Genomic DNA, 21,009 nt, shown 5'->3' with positions numbered 1-21,009 from the left:
GGCGGCGGCGGCCGCCCTCCGCCCCTCCCGGCCCCGCGCCGGCCCCGCGGCAGCTCCCAGGGCGCCGGAGCAGGCAGGCGCCAGGAGAGGAGCCGGGGGCTGCGGACAGCCTGGCATGCACTAGACAAGGAGGGGGGAAACGCTTCTTGGGGAAAAAGCAGGTTTATATACTCAGTTGTGCTAGCGAGAGCGGGCCTCCCCGCCGCTCGGGAGGGAAGTGGCTGTGCTGGCTGGGGAGCGCCGAGCCCAGCAGGCAGGGAGGGCGCGGGGACGAAAGGCAGATCCCCGGGCTGCCCCCGGGCTGCCCCGCCGCCCGCTCCCGCAGGGCTGCAGCGCTGGCTGCGTGCGTGGGAGCGGGAGCGTGGCCACCCCGGGTGCCCCGGGCTGCTGCGTGCTATCCTAGCGCCAGCACGCCGCAGGACGGACGGGGGAGCTGGCAGGGAGCAGGGAAACGGGGACGGAAAGCGCTGGGTGTGGGCGTGAGCCCGAGCCGCGCTGAGGCTCCCGGGGGGACGCTCAGCACTGCCCCAGGTCAAGCGCCCGAACCGGTGTCAAGACTGCTCTCTGCGGCTCGTGTGCCTCTTCACTCGGGCCAGGTCACACGGCGTCACGCAAGGGCCGTTTCCTTCCCGGAAACGAGCCACGGCCAGTGCTGGCACGGCCCTGGCCCTCTCGCTGGAGCGTGACTCGGGGGCTGCCACGCAGCTGCAGCGGTGCAGAGACAGGATCGGACCCCGTCCCCATGGAGCGCCCCGCCAGGCCCCGGACACCGCACGTCAACCTCGGGGAGGGAGCACGGCCCACGCCGGTCCTGCGCAACGCTGGGCAGTGGGGCAAGCAGCAGGCGCCCCGGCGGCAGGTCCAGCAGCAGGCGACCTTTGGTGACGCTGGTGTCCAGGGCGCTGCCGCGGCCGTCGAACTCTTTGGGAGGGCAGAAGGGAGCAGACCCGCCTGCACGCCACGTGGCCTTGCCCAGCTTCACGCTTCCTCTGTCTGTCCACAGGGTTTGCTCGGTTCTTCCCTCCCAGGCTAGGACATATCCTCGGCCTTCTGCTCCTCAGGGGCGGCCCCRGGCACCCTCAGGAACTGGTGGCCAGCGTGGCCCCCTTGACTCTGTCCCGTGTGGGTGGCTGCCAAGCCCGGCGCAGGGAACCAGGCTCTCGCTGGCTGAGCAGGTTGCTTGGCAGGAAGCTTTCTTGACACCAGGTCTTTGCTTACAGAGGACACGTGAGTCTCCCAGGTGTACAGGCATTATCTTGGTTTTAGCACTCTCCAGCTAGGCTGGGTCCCTGTCACTCAAAGCCCCTCTTCAGGTCGAGGGGCTAGGAAGCTCTCACGCAGCCTGCAGCAGGAATGGTCTCCAAGGGTGATTTATCAGTGTAAGAAAAACAGTCCTGTGTTCCTAACTTCTCTGTGTGCTAAAACTAAAATATAAAATACACCTTGTCCTAGAAGGCATGGGGTTGGCATCGGCTCTGCAGGGTAGTAAGGATGCATTGTGAAAACTTCCCCGAGGCACCAAGGCAAAAAGAGATCTCAAAGTGTGAATGATTATGTGTTCAGCCGTTCGTCCACAATCCTTCCATGCTGCGGCCTGTCTTACTCACTGTCACTCTTGTCCACCAGTACCGCGTCAGACTCCTCCGTTATCTCCAGCAGCGTGTGCATCTCAGGGCTCTCCCCACGCAGCAGATCCGAGTTTTCTGCCTCCTCTCCACCCACCTCCACCAGCTCTGTGGCCTTCACTTCCACCGCGCCCTCTCTTATTTTCTTGACATGGAAAGTGAAGGGTGGCACCTTGTAGACAGCCGTCTTGGACCTGGCATAGATAGTGTGGTCAGGGGTGAAAGACTTCCTCAGCTTGTCCCGAGAGGTTTTCATCTTCTCTCTCCTTTCGTTGGTCACAATCTTGGTGCCCAGCTTGTTCATCCTCTTCTCCAGGTTGTGACGGGTCTTCTCCAAGTTGTGGCGGGTCTTCTCCAGATTTTCCTTGGTCTTTAGCTTAGTCTTCTCCATCTTCTCCTTTGAGAATGCCTTCTTAAAGTCATCCACTCTCTTCATGCCACTCCTTTTGATGCGCTCTGCCCGTGACTCCTCAATAATCTCTTCAATCTCCACCTCTTCATCCGAGGAGAGCTGGAGATGATCCTCCTCTGCATTGTCCTCACCTGCAGGTACCTCCTCACCCTCTCCTTCCTTTTCTTGCTTCTCGCCCTCTGTCAAGGACTTGCTGATGCTCAGTTTCGAAGGCAGCTTCACTTCATCCTGCAAGACACAGAGCACAGACAGTGAGACAAGCACATCCAGCATCCCCACAGAGCAGTTGCACAGTTGGGATTCATGGCTAGTCATGAGGTTACCCAGGTAACCTCAGGCCTGGGCTTACTGTCTCCTTTTAGGACATCTGATAAATTACTCTAAAGAGGATCTGCTCTGTCCTGCAGCAGCTTAGGGCTCTGCTATATTTAAGCTCGGATATACTAGTTCTGTGTTTTCTGGGCTAGTTCCAAACCCATCAGTGACTGCAGCAGTGCAAGGAGCAGCAAGCACTGAAACATGATTTTTCCACTTCCTCCCCTGCTTCTGTTGTAGCATCCTCGCCCCCTCAGCTTTATCTTCATCCCAGAACCCCCCAGCATCTGAGTGGTCCTATCTGCCTCTCCTGAGCCTGCAGCTTCCACCACCTCCTGCAAATGGGGAATCCCATAACCACACAAGAGCTGCTCTGCCCTCATCCCACGCTGCAGGATAGGGCACTGGGAGGACAAGGCAGCAAGACAAGCCATGAGGAATCTGTAATCCTCCAAAGGACACATCCAAAACCTTCCCAGGAGCTTCCCRCTCTTGGGAAAGTGCTGCACATCATTTCTCTCACCAGCCAGCCAAGGCACAGAAATGAGTAGTTTGCCCAAGCTTCCCCTTAGTGGTAGAGGCAGTAAGAGAACCCAGGAGTCYTGTCTTCTCTTTCCAAACTATAGATATTGCTCTCTGTCCTGGTGATCTTCTCAATCCTGGCAGCAGGAATAGCCTGGCTTTTGCCTTGGTTCACCACAGTCCAGGACAAAAGCTTTCACCATATCCTAGTTTCAGAAAATGCTGGCTAATTTAAGAGCCATTTCGAACTGCTTCTACAACATGCACATCTGAGTTCACAGCACACCCAGGTCTCTGAGGGGGCAGAGCGTGCTCCATCACCCCTCACAGCACTGCAACACCTGGGCTCATCCAGGTGGGGACCCAAGGAGGCAAAGCTGGTCTCCAGGGAGCCACCAGTATGCTCTGCCCGCAGGCAGGAGCACAGGGAGGGAGCCTGGAGCCAGGCTCTAGGCAGCACAATCTCTGGAGAGCCCAGGCCGACAGAGCCGGTGGCTCTGCACCAGCAGGACTGTCCTTGTCCACAACAGGCTGTAGGGTAAGAGGGCCACTGGCCAAGGCCGCTTCCCTCACCCTCCTGGCTGCAGCCTGCCAAGGGTATTACCTCACTTCCACCATTTACACTGGAGTGTTTCCATCCTCCCTTTGTTTGTCAAAGAGCAAGAGGCTCTTGGTTCCAACAGCTCTGCCATCCCCTGCTCTGGCCAGGGTATCTGCCAACATCTCTCAAAAAATCGGCTTTCCTGACGCTGTTTTCAGCCCCATGCAATCAGCCACGGCTCTTTCCTCACAGTTTGTCCCTCTTGCTCCATCTCCCAAGAGGTGATCAAGGCAGCCACAACTTCTCTGCACGACCAGTCACCAGGGTAAGGCCGGGGCAGGGCCCAGCGGCTGCGTCGAGAGAGGAGAGGGCACCTACCACACGCTCCCTCTCCTGCCTGTGCACCTCCTAAAGCTCCTGCTGTCATTTATGCCTGCACAAAATGACTGCTAGGCAGATTCTCCTCCTGTGGGAACTGGTACAGGGCATAAGCAGTAGTGCAAATGCACAGGCAGGGAAGGGCAGAGCTCTGGCACTTAGGTGGGCTGAGGCTGTGCACGGCCAGCTTGGAAGACATGTGCCAACACCGCACCACTGTGCACCCATCTGKGCTGTGTGTCTGCATCTGAGAAGCTGTTGCAGAAAGTTCCCCTCAGTGCGGGATGCACTGACCATGCAGACCCACCCTCGGCACCAGCTCAGCCCTGGGGCTCTGCAGGAACAGACAGAACTGGTACCTTGGCAAAAAGTCTCTAGCAAATGCCACCTCTGGTGCWTCATTCCTGCCCACAGCAGCCACAGGGGGCTGGATCTGTGCTCCTAGGACCCGAATCCAAATTCAATGTCCTCGCTTTGCACCTTAGCTCCGTGTTTCTAACCGACTGCAGTAACTCCTGCACCTCAGTGAGCAGAGCTGGTGCCCATCCAAGAGCTTGCAGGGCACTCATGTCCTTGGCGGGGGTCCTTCCAGCACGAACATGTACGTGTGTACATGTGCACATGCCGGCTCAGCAGGTCAGCACGCAGGGTCCCAGCCGCACCCAGCCCAAAGCCGAGGCGGGAAGCACAGGATGGAAATGCTGGCAGCTGGCATCGAAAGCATTAGCATTCGCCTTCCCAACATGCCTTGATACGACTGCTATTTTCCTAATGAAAGATGAGTTTCCAGCTCAGGCTATGGTACAGCTGGACAGCAAGCATGCTGCAGAGGCTTGAGGATGTGTAATGAAAAGCACCTGACCCTCAACTGCCTCAGTGGGGCACTCGCCTCTCACGCTTGCTGCAGATCCACTAGTGACACCTGATGCTGCCAGGCTCTGGCTGGGGCCTGGCTGTCCCACCTTGCCCGCTCCTGATCCCATGCACGCTGCCGATGGCCTCCTCCCAGGGAGAGGGAGTGGGCAATCCAGCTCTGCGGCACAGTGCCCCTTGGCTCGCCGGTGCCTYACCCAGAACCATCCATACCCGCTAGCCTGGTCCTGCCGATTAGCAAAGGCCACGTCAGGTTTATCGCAGGCGCGCTCGGCTGCAGCGGGGCTCTGGAAGGCTGCCCTCCTAGCTAAACCAAAGCACCGCACCCTTCCCGCTTCCTTCCCACAGGCTGCGTTCTCCCCTGGTGAGACTTCCCACTGCCTCTCCRGCTCTCCCACTGCCTGATGCCAGCGTAGCAAGGGTCCGCTGCAGGTTCTGGCCCCCAACACATCGCAGCGCTGGGCTGCAGGTGGCAGCATAGTCCAGACTCGAGCATCCAGCTGGCTGCGTGGTCCGGAGTGGAAACACACTGGCCTGGCCTCGACCTCAGTATCTGCACTCAGACTTTCCCAAAGCCTGCATGGATCCAGATGTGGGGCTGAGACATCTCTTGGGATGCAGCATACAGCCCTGTTTTTCCCATTTTGCCACTGGAGAAGTAAGACAGGGAATTGGTCTCAGTTTAGGTCTGAACCAGACAGAGACCACAGGTCCTGACTCACGTCAGCTAAGTCTGCAAGTTTACACTGTGTCTCCTGGGGACAGAAGGTAAATTCATTCAGTTTCTCCACTTTCCTGGGTCAGCCAAGTTTTTGATCCCTGTGGCAGAAGACAAGCATGTGCACAGCAGAGGCACTCAGGCCAGGAGAGGGSCACAGGTCTGGAATGGGATTGGTTTTCATCCGAACAGCACATAGCGTGCATCCCTGCTGCAATGAATCACCTCTATGTTCTCAGGACAGGCTGGAAATAGCCCATCACTGTACAAAGCGTCACAGCTGCGGGGCTGCAGCCCACAGCTCAGAAATTTATTACCCGGGYTGTTTTAATCTATGGAGCTGGGAGGGAGAGGCGTGGAATTTCTGAGATGAGCACAGTCAGAAAGCCAGGAAGAGCCYGAAGAGAGCGTATGAATGGGCTTCATGTTAGGAGCAGGCACAGCCCCATCCTTACTCTGTGGCAGGCCCTGGGAACATGCACGCAGCAGAAYCTACCAGGTTAAGATCTAGAGAAAAAGATGAAAGCAGGACATGTGGGCTTGATTCACAGCTCTAGTGGAGATGGGAACTGAGCAGAGCAATGACTGGGGATCACAGTCCCAACTCTGGCATGAGCAGGGCCCAATAAAATCAAGTGACAGACCCCAGAGCAAGCCCAAGCCTAAATGCCTGAAATGAGTAACAAATCCCAGCAGTGACTTCCCTCAACACTCGAGGGGTGCAGCGAACAGAGCTGCCCCAGCCCGGCATCCAGAAGGTGAAATCCRGCCTCAGGCCACACGTCACCTGTAGTAGCCTGCCTGCTCTGCATTAGTCCACGCTCGTGCAGCAGCAACTACTGCACCAGCTGGGCTCTAAGCCAACGTCAAACCGTCAACAGCTCGTAAGCCCAGGCCTCGAGCAGCCGTTACACACTCCGGACGTGGTGGGTTTCTCCGGTGGTGCCTCYGCCCATGCCTGGCAGGACCTCCCGCAGCGGAGGACATTCTGATCCCTCTAGTACCACACCGGAGGGGACTTTGCGTTTCACACACGGGTGCCCCAAGCACACCCCTGCCACGACGCGAAGGCACTCGCTGTCCGGCTGACAGCGATCCGCATTCACTCCTGAGTGCGCGCAAGTACACAGACGCAGGACAGGACACCTCCCTCCACAGAGGCACAGCCGCTCCGCTCAGCCACTCGCTCTCCAGCTCTTCCTTCCCTTAYAACACGTGAGAACTGACACAAGTTTACTGAATACGTGATTTCAGAAACATTTCGTTTGGGTCAAATGCAGATGCTTTTAGTTGCTTTCATATTTTCCCCCTCAGCATAGCAAGTTCTGTTCCTTGGCAAGCAGAACTTCTAGAGAGAAGAGGGAATCTGGGGAAAAAATCCGTAAGCAGTGAAAGACAGGTCCGTTCCACGGAGTGCTTGGCTCTGTAAAGGTTACAACTGTTTGCAAAAGTGTCTGCAGCCAAGAGGCAGACACTGCCAGACCAAGGGGGTTGTTCTGGGGTGTTATGCAGAACAGAAAGCTGCCCTGGGCAAAACTCTTCACCATTTGAGTCACAGCTTGGGTCTCAGCTACTTTCTGGAGATTAAGATGAAGCAGCCAACATATGTTTTCTTCATTTGATTAGCCACTTCAGGAGAAAACAATACAGAGGCTCTCAAGAGGATCAAGTCAGTTCAGAATAAATTCACAAGCACTATGAAGGCGGTGGTCATATTCTCCATAACAACACCTGCTGGAGCAATCCCAGGGACTTCCAGGCCCTGGCCCCACTGAGCCAAGAACATCAGGAACTCCAGCCATTTCCTTCCCTCTGAATCAACACAATTAGGCAGAACAAAGGCATTCCCCCATCTCTCCTTGGCATGACTGCCACTGGAAATATGCCATATCCTGCAAACTCAGATACTTATCAGCCCCTTGTTAACTCCAGAACATGTGTGTACAAAAAACTCAAAACGTCTATGTCTCCCACATAAACAACCACCTTTCTTCTTGCTATAGCATCAGATCCATCCTCTAAAGATTTAGCTGAATGGATTGCACTAGCAACACACTCATCTGACATTTGCAGCAGGCTGCAAATGCTTTCCTTACAACCATGAAGATGCAGCCAGCAACAGCTCATGGTGTAAAGGGCAGCTGGAGTAACACATGGTAGGGTGCAGGTAGAGCTTTGTAATCCAAGCCACTGAATTCAGAGAACAGCAATTGCCTGCATGTTTCATCCTAACTCCTATAAACTCTATTCATTTAAAGATCAAGTGTCTCTCACATTGTACCTGTCGGCAGCTGGTCCATCTCCCAGCCCTAGAGCACTAATAGACTCTAGATTCTGCTCAGACTTCTTTTAGGAGGCATCTTCATTGCTTGAATACAGAAGCAAAGAAGGAGTAGAGCTATTTCCATAAGTAAGGAGGCTTGCAATCTCCTGCTGAAATTAGCTTGTTTTCTACAGTTTTTCTCCAGCTGTGCTTRAGAATGGTTTATAAATTTCATCTGGCTCCTTTCCACCAGGGTCTGATAATCCAGTCAGAGTGGTGAGAGGGTAACTTGCCCATGTAAGGGCCTGCAGAGCAGCTCAAGGTCCCTGGAAACTACATCTCTCTTTACTATGCCTAGTTATCATTTTTAATTTTTTTTATGTCTCTTCAATCTGATTGCTTATTGTAGTAGTGGATATAACCAGCTGGAGAACAGCTGGTGGATTTCCAGTACTCTATGCTTTCGGTTACTTTTCTGATTCAAACTCCATCTCCATCTAGGGAGCATTCCTACTGATTGAGTGGACTGTGGCTTATGCACAGGACAGCTGGTGCAAGAACAACCAACAGCTCTGGCACTTAATGGGGACTAGTTAATCCTTGCTGAGCATCCCTAGCGTGTAGCATCCTAACTGCTTGCTGCATCAAGGCACTGCCCAAATGCCTCCCTCCTACCCAGGAGATGTTTGCCCTAGGGTGAAGGGGAGCTGTGCAGTTGGGCAGGCATGCTTGGGCAGAGAAGTGTTGCTGCAGGTCCCTCTCCACAGAAAAGCAACTGCAAACTCAGCCCTGTCGGCCTGCGGTAAGGACAATGGGACCCTGCTGAACAATCACGAACGATCCCGAGTCGAGGGGTGGCTGCTACACAAATCCCTGCTCAGGCCAGGGCGCTATTATGTGTGGACTTATTTCACTCATGACTCATTCAGATGAGCCACATTTTTTAACATCAGGCATTCCAAGTAATCTATTTTTACTAGGAAAATACTGACCCTTGTCATGGGTGAGTCCAAAACCCTGGGTCTTGGCATTCCTGCATTTTGGGGCGTTCAGTTCCTGGCTCCCAATCTGCAGAGAAGCCATTTCTATTCTCTAAGACAGCTTGAATCCAGCTGGGACAAAGGCAGATGTCAAACAAAATTTCTTAGAAGATTTTTATCCTAGTAGGAAAAAAAAAATCTTCCTGCTATGTTCACAAAGCAYGAATACACCCAGGAGAAGGACACATGGGTGTCTGTGTGTGTGAGGACTGAGCAATCAGCTCATTCCAATGTGATGGGTTTTGCAGGAGGATTCAGCTTTGATTTAGCTTTGAATGCTCTGTTTTTGTTCTACACATTTACAATGTGTCACCCCCCCATCCATTTCATAGTCTGCAGCACGTATACTATATTGTCCCTCTCAGCACAGACATCTGTGGGGAAGCAGTTTACTTTGGGAAGTTCCTTCCCTACTCACAGAGCTGATGAGCCTATCAGCCCTTCAGTTGGGAAATTGTGTGGAATCCAGGAGGGGCTCATGGCATCAACACCGAGCTTCAAACACTGCCACCAAACTGACAGGGGTGTTGGACCACTTTGTCTTCATTCTATTTCAAACAGTTCCAAGCTATTAAATTTGTTGGACAGATCAGCTTCTGCTTTGCTACATTAAGTGGGCTTTTTATCTGACTTTGCTTTCCATCCTGAGTTCCCTTCTGGTGAGTCACCCAGTCAGCCCCTTTATGGTCATGTACATACCGCCTGGTTGCTACAACACATGTAAACACTTCCCTTGTCATATAAAAGGCCAATGAGACACAAAGCTGAGCTGCATTCCCAGCCTAGCAGAACTGCAAAAGTATTGCAGAATCTCGGACAAATCTGGGGAACATTCCCAAAATTCTAGAATGGTTCATGGATTGTTGTTGAACAGCGGATCTTATCAGTGTGTGAAAAAGCAAAGTCCAAAAACTCTCAGTGAGGCTGATCTTCATTTTGAAGATTTAATGGAATATTTTTCACCCGTGCATGCTAATCACATCTGCAGTTCATTTTGTTCGGTTATTTTTACACACTTGCAGTAACACAAACCACCTGCCCGGAGGAGCAAGTTGAGTTTCTTGACATGCAACTGTAACATGCAGAGCGTTACCAGCTCACATCCCCTTTTCTCCTAAGACCCCAAAGGGCTGATGCTGAGCTTCCACTGTTGCTAGTAAGCTTGAGTTTGCTGTGACCCAGCACCTTGTGCAGCCTACCCGCCCTTCTTCTGCCTACCCGGCGCAGGTCAGACGAGCTGTGGCCTGGGGGAGGCTGAGGAAGGAATCGAAGGCATCTGGGCAGAAGACCACATTCCACCCAAACCATGCCTTGCCAGAGRAGCAACAGTTCTGCACTCCCATTGACACAGTAACTGCACAATAACTGCTTAACTCTGCCAGTCCTTAAAGGACGCTTTTCTGTGCTGACCTTCCCCCAATGTCAAGGGAAGGAGGATTCAGTTATTTCATAYAGTAACAGCAACAAAGCTGATAAGCACCCACAGCCTAACAGAGCTCAAGGATTAAGATGTCTGGCACAGAAAAAACAGAAGGTTGTGCTTTTTTCTTTAGCTTCTTGTTGGAAATGACTTTTTTTTCAGATTAGAATCCCTTTCTGACTCTCTTAGTATATCACAAAACRAAGCTCTCATGTTTTTGATCTTGCCACTGCCCTTGGACACTGGCAGCCTCCCCCACACCTGGATTGCTGGGTTCAGTTCACCTTTGCCTGGTTCCTTGAGGGGTTCTCTCTATCAAGACAACGTGGCCGTAATACACAGCCATTCTGACTGGGCATGTCATCCATCAGTGTAAATGAACACTCAAAGTGCAGGCAATTGGAATTTAAGGTATTTTCTCCAGTAGCCACCAAATAAAAAGAGTAACGGGGCACCACGCTGTTACCAGTGGCCCTTATGGCCTGAGATAAGCATTAGATAAACAGCAGTCAAAGTCATTACCATCTCCAGTTTGTGGGCAGAAGTGTAACTCCTAATGCACAGAGGCAGCATGTGGCCTGTTACTGAACAGGCATGGACGCTGCTTTGTCTGCATGAGATAGGTTTAGTTTGACATCATGCGGTTTTTGCTCTCTGCCTTTTGTTTATGTATTTAAAATAACAACTTCAAACCATTTCACAAACACTTATAAACTAGACCTTACAACAAGTTTGAAGAGGTAGGTATTATCAGGTCTGTATTTCAGAGGGAGAAATYGAGACTCAGAAAGTGGGTAGGATTTGCCCAGTCACAAAATGACTCTTCAGCAGAGCCATCTCCTGCTGGCTGCTAGTCCTCTGTGCAAGCTGTACAACAATTACTCTCTCTCTGATGSAAGAGGCAATGTAAGACAAGTCCCCTGAGCCCCAGAGGAGATTACAGCTCCTCACCATACATTAAAACTACAGCAGCAGCATGCAGCAAACTGTAAGCAGATTAGTCAATAAGCAGGGGCATTATGCCAACTAAAAGTATCAGCTTTGCAGATCTAAAGGATTGTAGCAGCCGCAAATAGGTGSTGAAGGCAAAGGCTGTGGAATCAGCAGCTTTCAGAGTTTCAGAAGAAGAGGGCCAAAACAATCTTCAGGGGATGCTCCTTCTGAGGCCCTAAAATTGCTGTCCCCTTTCACGTCTTCGCTGGTTTGGGCCACGGCACTTTCTGCGGCGCTGGCTCAGAGGGAATCGATCCTGAAGGAGGCTCAGAGGGCACTCTCTGGCGAAGGCTCAAAGGGCACATTCTGGATCTTCTCAGGCTAAGATGAGGAAAACTGAATTTCAATGGCCAGCGGAAAGAAAGCACAATGGAAGAACTTCCCTGTTCCCCGCTGGCCAATCTCATCAGGAATACTGCCAACAGATATAGTGCAGATTAGCGTAAGAACAGGCAGATAGAAAAAGCATACTGGTATGATTTAGTAAACGCATATACTAGATAGCATAATTTGACAGAAAAGACAGCCAGCAAAGATTTATGAGAAGGAGAGTATCTTCCTCTAATCCCTGCAGGTCCTAGGAGATACAGAATCCCTTCAATAGTATCAGGTATATTTATGCTGAGTGCTCTCATAGAGTCAGATTCTGCTCTCTTTCCACAATGCTCTTCAMCGAGCTATTTAATTTCAGCTGTTCTCAAGATATTTCCAATTTGTTGTGGTTTTGCTGAACGCAGTTTGCTTATATGCAGAAGATCATGAAAAGACAGTGATAAAAAAATTGTCTRTTAATTTAAATACATGAGCTAGGASATCGAGAAAGCAGAGTTTGATCCCCAAACTCCATCCTTTTGGTTTTGTCAGGATACTGACAATACCTAGCGGCTTACGAACGTCTATACCCAATGACACAGCTAACATGCCCATTGCAAAACCAACACCTCTCTCCTTTGCTATGCATGTCCTGAGGACAGGGAGTGGCTACTCAGCAGCTTGCATATAAAATTGACCTCATTACATGCTATAGGCAGAGCCTTGATTCTTACATTTTAAAAAACCTGACAGATTTAATCTCCAATAGCGTCACAAAGAGAAGGTCCAGAAAAAGAGAACCTTTGACTCCTAATAGAAACCTACTGATTCCTGTAGTGAGAGGTCACTGGTAGGATATTGCTGAGACCAAGGGAAAGACTTCAAAGATTTGAGGAGAAAAAGTAAAAGAGGTTGGGAAGCAGGTAAATGCTAAAGRGATAAACGAGTTCATTCTCAGGTAGTATTGCCCTGACCAGCAGAAGTCCTTCTACCCTCTGCAAGTCTGCATATTGCRCAATCATCTTGGTGCCTTTTTTCCATCAAACGTATCTAGTTTCTCTGTGTCCTGGAAGTTATGTTCGAAAAGGCTGTATCTTCTTCATTAGCTGGTGAGAATGAGGAGAGTGATGCAGATGCTGGAGCTAGTTCAAATTTGAYGGTGAAAGGCAAGGGAGGAACGGAACAGGGAGTCCATACAAAGAAGGAGGCTGTGTATGGAAAAGCGCTTTTGCCTAACTGTGAGTCAGAAGAAAAATGTTTCAATCCTGTTATCAGTCTGTTTGTACAACTGGCTTTGCTCTCAGAACTGCTCCTCCCGGATAAACCTGTCACATCTGATTAATAACTCCAGGGCTATTTCTGAACAGCAAACCAATAAAGGTGGAGTATGCATTTACAGATAGATCAGCACTGATATCAACTGACATTTGCATCCTCCAAAAAAGGTGCAGACTAAACATCCTGAAACTTTTTATTCTAAATATTTGATTTTCTTTCACTGACATTGTACATCTTTGTCTCTGGTCTTTGTCTCATCTTGCAGCTGGGCAGTAGACCCGCAGTTCTTCAGATATTTCATAACTTGTAGAAAATCTTGCAGAACCAAGAGGACATTATCCCATAGAATAAAAGAGGACTAAGCATGTCGCCTAAAAGCTTATGAGGCAGCGTCATGCTTTACGTTGGTCACATGTACATGACAGTACATCAGAGAGTRGAACTTACAGAGTTCTCTACTCATCATTTATATATGGACGGTACGTCACATTTCAGGGCAGCATAGCAATGAGCAGCTTCAGTGAGGATGAAGGAATGGCCCTGAATTTCACAAAGTCTGTCGCCTAGTTCTAGCAGTAAGCTCTTTGGAAAAATGCCTCTGTTAGACTGAGTTTGGGCTCACTGAAATGGAGTGGTAGTGCTGTGAGTCACCCACAACAAGCTCAGTGCCTGTTTTCTGAGTAATGCTGAAGGGCTCAGAGGGACACACGCCAACTGCAGAGGACTCACATTTATACAAAACCATGGGAAGCAAATAAAATGGAAGATATGTAGATAATATGCAGGAATACTACTTCTCCCACAATACTCACATCCCTTCTGGTGTTCTGCGGGCCTATTACACTAAGTAGCTTTTACCATCTACGGCTCAAATTCCCATGCACGGTAATACTGGAGCCAGCAACGGCACTGTGTCTTTCCTGAGAGAGACCGAGTCTGAGCACAGACTGGGCTCTTGAATTCTTCAGTTTCTAATCCTGGATCTGCCAGCTGAGTTATAGGCAGTTGTGGGAAAGTTCTTCCCTCTTTATGTCCATGACATGTTAGTTTATCTTCGTTAAGGGCTCTTATCTTAAGAAAGGAAAAAAACTAGTCATAATCTCATTGGAAACTACAGCACTCCAGCCACAGAGGACAGTGAGCGCTGGGGGCAAATCCTGCACTTTATTATGCTCCTAGGTGCAGTGGCCTCAGTGGCATCACACAGACATGACRGAAGACAGATGCTTAGATTCACTACTGATAGGCACAAGAGATACCTAAGAGACAGATACGTGATTAGAAAGAATATGAGCCTTTAGTTTTATTTTCATGAGCCATTAAACACCCCATCTAACCTTATCCCAAGTGGCTGAGTAGCCTTGGTTGCCCCTGGCTCTTTTCTCTGAGATAATTTATTGCTGCACAGCTCAGTACAGAACTATAATGGTAAAAGGACTTCAGCAAGAGTCTTGGCACTAACTGCTTATAAATAATACCTGAGCAATAAAATATTAATACAATTGCTTCTGAGCTGCGACAAAGAAATCGATGCTCCAGAACTGTCTATGGGTAGAAAGACTGATAATCTGCACTGTGAAAAATCCTGGAAGGTAGAGCTATCAACAGTCTGACATTTTTAGAGGCACAACCTTCTGTGAATTATCTTGAGCYTTCTCTAAATTAGTGTCCTTTACAATGGATGGAGAACATGCAGCTGAATTCAGAGCTGCAACCCAAAGGAATGAGTCAAACAATATTTCTCTTCTTCCCACGAGGTGACATTTTTTCACCTCTAATTTTGCTATTTTTATGACTAAAAGCAGGCAATCAGAAGTGCAGATAAAATAGCTTTCTGCGCTGACACCTTCATATTCCAGCAACAAAGAAAAAAGATCAGAGATGAACAATACTAACTTTTAATTAATAGATATCAGTTTGCATGATTCAATCTTTTTAACAAAYGCTTCATGATTCTCTATCATATGACTCTTAAGAACAGAATAAAATAAAGTACTGTGAGGCATACTCTGTCCCCATCACTCATGTCAGAATTGTCACTGGATGAGGCATTTCTTGCAATCTGGCAGGTTGCTGATATAGAAACCCACCAGCCAAATGCTCACATAGTAATTCTCTACTAAACCTGAGATAAGAAATGTTTGTGGATACAAAGGGAGTTGTTTTTGAGTGGATTCACAGCAAAATGAAACTAGTCTTTACAATAAAGTCTTATTAGATAACAAATACAGAAAACACCAGCTGGTGCGAAGAAAATCCCTGCCGTGAGCCCCTGAAAAGAACTGATGCTATATACAGCGTTGCTCCCAGCACAGACCAGGACTCTAAGTGCACACACAGAAAAGTCCTACGCACATAAAACTAACTAGTCTTGCAGGAGAAGCACAAAGGGGATGTCTAGTGCCCATGCCAATCCCMAGTACTATAATTCCAATTTTATAACAAATTTCTGTTTATTTAATGCTTGCAGTTGAGCAAACTCCATTGAACTCAAGTGTTTGTAATCCATACAGGCTGTTTTTCATGACTGCAGATCAAGTTGACTCCCATGAACTTTTTGCTCTCATTAAACTCATAAGGTTTTTCTTTGAGAATGAGYAACTTAAAAATCATAGCTCATGGGGAGCTGACATACTGTTTAGGAACTGGAGAACAGGCTGCAGCCCGGGAGAGGGTGGGTTCAGCCGCTGCGGTACGTGGGACTCATTTTGTACTCCCTCTCTGTACCTACCCCATTTTAGTCATTCGGCTCTTTCCCTTTGCTCRCGTACTTTTCACACTCATTAGAGGGGCACAGGTCTAGTAATGATGGAGTTCTGGTTTGGCTTCTAAATCTGCTGTGTTAACCTGTGGGTTCAAAATTCATTCCTTCTGCCCGCGACTGACAATCCTCTCGTCCGTATAAGGCCCACTCGAGGCACAAAAGCCAAGCTGTGTTATTTATATTTCCTCATACAGTCCTACCTAACCCACACATTGTACAGCCACAATCCATTTTCTAGTTGTAGTGGCCACTTGGCCCTTCTCAGAGAAATTTCACTTCTTGCAGGGCTCTGGGTGGCTGCGAGATCCTCCCTGAAGAGCACAGAAGTCTKGCAGGAGTTTTTGGATTGTTTCTGCCCCCTACAAAACTAAAGACACTACCCATAACAACCAGATCAGATGTCTCCTGGAATTCTCCTAAAACTTTGAAAATGGACTCCAGCAGGTCTGCCTGAAAGTGAGGTGACCAGAATGCCTCAAGCAAAAAACTGGGGAGTCCCCTGGGTCTGACAGCGCCAGAACAGCCCAGCCCTCGCACTGCCATCCCCAGTCTCTCCCAAAGAGAGGAAGCTGTACATCGTGAGCCAGATCTTCYTCAGAGCTCAGCTCTCACATAAGCCCCAGAATAAATGACCACACTTTTTAGAAACTCAACACCTAATTTATGCAGTGTGTGCTACATGCATTTAGAAGTCTGACTGTAAGAAAATCAGGCCTTTGGCATTTGTAAGAATAAGTTTAATTGTCAARAAATATTTAGAGGACAAATTCCATGCTTACATAACTACTGACATAAACAGTTCTTTCAAATGAATGCAGCACTGTCTTGTTTTAGAGCAGAGGCTACATTAGTCATCCATTATTTCATCACGAGCTATAGTACCCAGAACCAGATTTCTTATATCCTAAAAATGAGGAGGTTTGGGGTGAAGTTGCTTTATTTTTTTATTAGCAAATAGACTAACAAAATTTGACACTTTAGTGTCTTAAATTCTCTGAAAKCAAGTATCAAAATCAGTAAATTCTCTGTCCAGGACAGAAGGCACAAAGCAACTACTGCAGAGCTCTGCTCATATGTGCTGCTACTAAGTGCACGTAGTCATTTGACATCAAATTCTTTAGGAAGGAAAGTCTCCCTTATGCTAAGAATGCTGCACTTCTATATACTTAGTAGCTTGTCAAAAGTCTGCCATCTTTTCTTTTGGTAGACTAATTTTTACAACTCAAAGATGTGGTAATTTGAAAGGGATTTGCTTTTTTTTTCTTAATGCTATTCTCAAGGATCAATCTAATCCCCTTCGAAGTTAAGTCAATATGAAAACATTTACCTCGACCGAAATCAGACCAGCGCTGGACAAAATCTGGTAAGAGTATTCGAGAGAGTGAGCAAGTGAGAAAGCAAGTGTATATATATATGTGACTGCAAGTAATGGCTGGTAGACATTTCACTCTGTGCCTTGACCTTAGCAGGACCCACTGGAAGTAATTTTCAGTACTGCATTTTTCCCCAAAATTTTGAAACTAGAGAGAGAGAGATGTGCTTTAGACTCATCTCAMCAGGTCAAGCTTTCCCTGAATAAAATTTTATTTTCTTTTTGTCCTAAACTAACAGATAGCAGAACTCTTGCATGCAGACTGATCTTACAAYGTGCCAAAAAGATATCTGCACTCCTGAAATAGTTCTGTTCATAACCGCTAGAGATCCAAAGCTGAGAGAACAATCAARTATCTGAGTTTCCCTTTCTTCTCTAGAAGACCAAGAAATATTTGCATTTTTAACCTATAGCATCAGAAAATGCAATCGTGCACGAAAGTTAATCACAGCTTTTCAAAGGCAGCTTTTTCTGAGTTAGAAATTAATAATAACATTGCTCACAATTACAGAATTAACTAAATAATCACGAGAGTACCAAGTGTAACCTTTGACAGGTGGTGGTATCTTGGGAAGTGGACTACTGATTTAGATAAGTGTTGTTTTGTAATTTTTTTTTAGGATAGACACAGAGAAAAAAAAATGTCCAGATTTAAACTTCCTAGGGTGGAGCCCATCATGAAGTTTTTATTTCATAGACTCTTAATACATTGCAAATATTTCAGCATTGCTAATATTTAAACACAGAAAGATATTACTAAACGTGTAATCCCACAGTAATCAACAAGGCTTCTTGCAAGGGATAGCATTGTTCGATATTAATAAAGTGACAGAATATAATCTTTGATCTGATAAAGGCCTTTAAAATGTACATACAAAAAATATCTCTTCTTTCTGAATAGTTTTATACTTAAAAGCATTAGTATTATCTGCTTTGCAAAATCCCAAACAAAATATCATTCTTTTCACTGATGTCCCTAGAATTACTGATTGTAATAAAATATTCRTACGAATAAATCAAGACACAGAATTGTAACCTGATGTTTCTGCAAATATGCAGTGCAGTTCACACAGTCAGACTGAGTTGGTAATTTCTGAAGAATGACATCTCCATTATTACAGTAAGAAACAAACTCTAAAAATCCTGTCTCTCTAAGGAAAAAAAGAAAGCAGAATAGAAACTCCCTAAACAAAAGTAAAACTCCTCAAATCCTCCAAATATTTAACCTTTTTCAGAATAAAAAGTTTCCACAAATCAGAGAGATTCCTGTACACAATCCACTATTTTTCCTTACACAAAGCCTTATTATCCAGGTTTCTGCACAATGAAAATTAGGCAATGACATTTTATGGAGTGCAAACTATAGAATAATATAACTATTAAATAATCACGAATTTTCTGTAGAGGAAATGATAATTATTGTTTTGGGAATGGTAAAAATAGGCACACCAGAAACCAGCAGGAGACACTTTGAGAAAGACCATGGGGTGATACCCTTTAGGAACAGTCTCTGTTACCCAAAAATCTTTATTTCCATTGTATGTGGGGAAAAGTGATTACACTATTGCAGGAGACTGCAAAAATACACCAAGTTCTTCCAGGGTATTCTCTCTGTTTYCTGCTTAGCAATCATAATTCTCATTATATGGGTCTGTCTTCGGCATCTTAATGCAGCACAAAAGTAATAAATGCAAAGGTATCTGTTATTCAGAYATATTAATAATATTATTGCCCACGTCTTTCTAGTATTCATGCATCAAAAGCCCAATCATGGATTTTGCTTTTCAATTCACCAAATTAAGAGATAATCAAGAGTTTCTCTGCCAAAAGAAAAGCTTAATTTGTGTCAGCAGCGTCTGTCACAAATCTGCATGCTTGCTCCCACGTCTCCTGCCTCCTCAGAGCAAGATCAGTCACTTACCCTTAGTAACTCAGACTTCCTGCATAAGGGTAAGGGTTTTCACTTGTGCAAAAGGCTTCATTTCACATGAAACAACTCGAGAATTTCTCACTTGTGCTGTCTAGCCTCACATGCAAATCACACTAAATTCCATGCTAGGAAATTGTTCTGAATTACAAATCATTTGTTGTGGATTTTTTTTGCCTAATTACTTTMTGATACACAATGTCCTTGCCATAGTCTGTTCTCAATTGATTCACTCAGYAGTTGTTCTGTCCTCACTGCAATCGTCTATCACAATAGTTTTGCTTTTGTTTTCCTTTAGAAGCATGATTGTTTCCTTAAGAAAAATGCAACTCAATATTCATGAGCAATAATAAACCAAAAYGACAATCTCCCAGTACTTAGGATGCTTTGAAAGGAACTAGAAGTTTTCCAATTTCCTACCTATTTTCATAACCCACAAGGAATGTTCTGTTTAAACAATTCCCTTCTCTCTTCTTGTTTTGCAATGCCTGTTGCTTCTGCAGTGCACACAGAGATCTATGTTGTTTTTCCATGGATAGATCTRTGCTTCCCCAAAGCCTGATATAAAGAGCTTCCAGTAAATATATATATAAAACTAGTTAGATTGTCTGCATGATGTCAACATGCTCAAGTATTTCAGCCTCTCAGGCATGATAAAACTACAAATGCTTAACCTCTGAATCAGAGTTATACAGGCCCTGATACTCGCTAGATTCCTGAGCCTATTATGATCAGCTCTCCTTTCAAACTAGTAGGAAGTGGTTTCATTTTTTTTTTGTTTGTTTTTCTTCCCTCTTTTACTGTGATCAGCACTAGATGTTTCTCTATTTGCCCCGACATTGTCTATTATTAACACAGAGCTTCTAACTGAATCATTAACTATTTCACTCACTTTTTCCCTATGACCCATTATGAGAGTTTGCTCTGGTAAGGAAGGCTAACTCTAGACAAGAAAAGAGACAGAAAAATGATATTTCTATTTCTTTTCTTGTTTTATATTAAAGGAAAATCCAATGCTTAGTGTAGGTGCAGGTTTGAATATCAAGCAAACCAAAGCAGTAAACTGAAATAAAAAAACTAGAAACTTCAAGACTTGCACGTTACAGACAAAAGAACTTGGCAATATGCACAAACAAATAGCAAAGGCAGACCCTATCTGTCCTAGTCAGTGAGAACATCCCTCAGGCTGGGRTTACTGTCTCTTGTTGTTGTAAGGTGCATGCCACAAATCTGAAGTAGTAGCACTCTCTGTGTAGTGATACACATTGCCTCTCAAATAGAAAAGACTTCAAAAGTCCAATTTCCCCTTCCAGAACCCAGAACATTCTTGTGCTTTTTTATATTAAGCAGCAATTCAGATATTTTGACACTTCTGGTCTTTTGAAGTGAGTGTGTAGGACCGTTCTCACTATCCTCATTAAAAGTCCTATTATATCTATCATATGCAGCAACTGTATCAAACCTGCTGTCTCAGAATATACGGACAATGTTAAAACATGAACAAGAGCACCATTTCGGACCTACTTCAATTTGGAACRCTAGACAGACTAGGGAAATTTGGGAAAGCAGTGGACCATGCATTGCAATGCAACCCTTAGCAATGGAAACAAAACATAAAAAAGATGTGGGATAGGTCCTTACCTGGTAGATCATTACTTTGAAGTTCCTGCGCTTCAAGAGCTCCGCTTCATTGGCCTCTAGCTTCTTTATCTGCCCAGCTTGCTTCTCCAGGTTCTGCCGAACTGTTTTCACGTTGACACTCACCTTGCGCACTTTTTCCAGCATCTTATTCACGGTGTTACTAGTGGTGGTGTGTGCCTTTGTCAGCTTGGTCAATTCTCCTTGGATGCTGGTCACTGCGCTATCCATCTCTTGCTGTCTCTCCTCCAACTGTGTTTGTGTCAGCTGGATCTGATCCACTGCTCCAATGATCTTGTCCAGAAGGGTCAGCACCATCACGCCATTGATCTGATCTGATTTGATGGGTTCCTCTGGCACTTGCTCTTCTGAGGCCTCAGAGGCAGTTGGTGGTTCAATGATTTGCAGAGTGGTATCCTCCATGATTGCTTGGGAGTCCTGGCTAGCAGAGCCTGGAGAAGCTGTCACTGCAAGGAGGAGAGAGAGGAGGGAAAACTAAACCCGAGCCTCAGCTAAACTCTGCTGGGAGACACGCCAGAAATGGAGAGCACAGTGTGTGGATGTCTGTGCTGAAATTCAAATGGCACGGCTCTGCAAAGCTGTCCAGTGAAACTGCCC

At 46.9% G+C, this 21,009-nt stretch overlaps 1 protein-coding gene across 1 annotated transcript; it reads right to left on the bottom strand.

The window, feature by feature from the left end:
• Positions 1-6: 6 nt before the first annotated feature.
• Positions 7-21,009, bottom strand: CAVIN1 (caveolae associated protein 1). Its single transcript, XM_085310373.1, has 2 exons — positions 20,395-21,009; positions 7-2,265 (listed from the first exon to the last, which is right to left on the bottom strand). Exons 1-2 carry the CDS (start codon positions 20,812-20,814, stop codon positions 1,600-1,602), a joined length of 1,086 nt encoding a protein of 361 aa, XP_085166499.1. The 5' UTR covers positions 20,815-21,009; the 3' UTR covers positions 7-1,599.

Source organism: Rhea americana, unplaced genomic scaffold (assembly GCF_003343005.1).
Source record: "Rhea americana isolate MKP2758 unplaced genomic scaffold, rheAme1 scaffold_319, whole genome shotgun sequence".
Classification (NCBI taxonomy): domain Eukaryota; kingdom Metazoa; phylum Chordata; class Aves; order Rheiformes; family Rheidae; genus Rhea; species Rhea americana.
The sequence above is the reverse complement of the archived record's forward strand: the minus strand, read 5'-3'. Positions and strand labels throughout refer to the sequence as shown.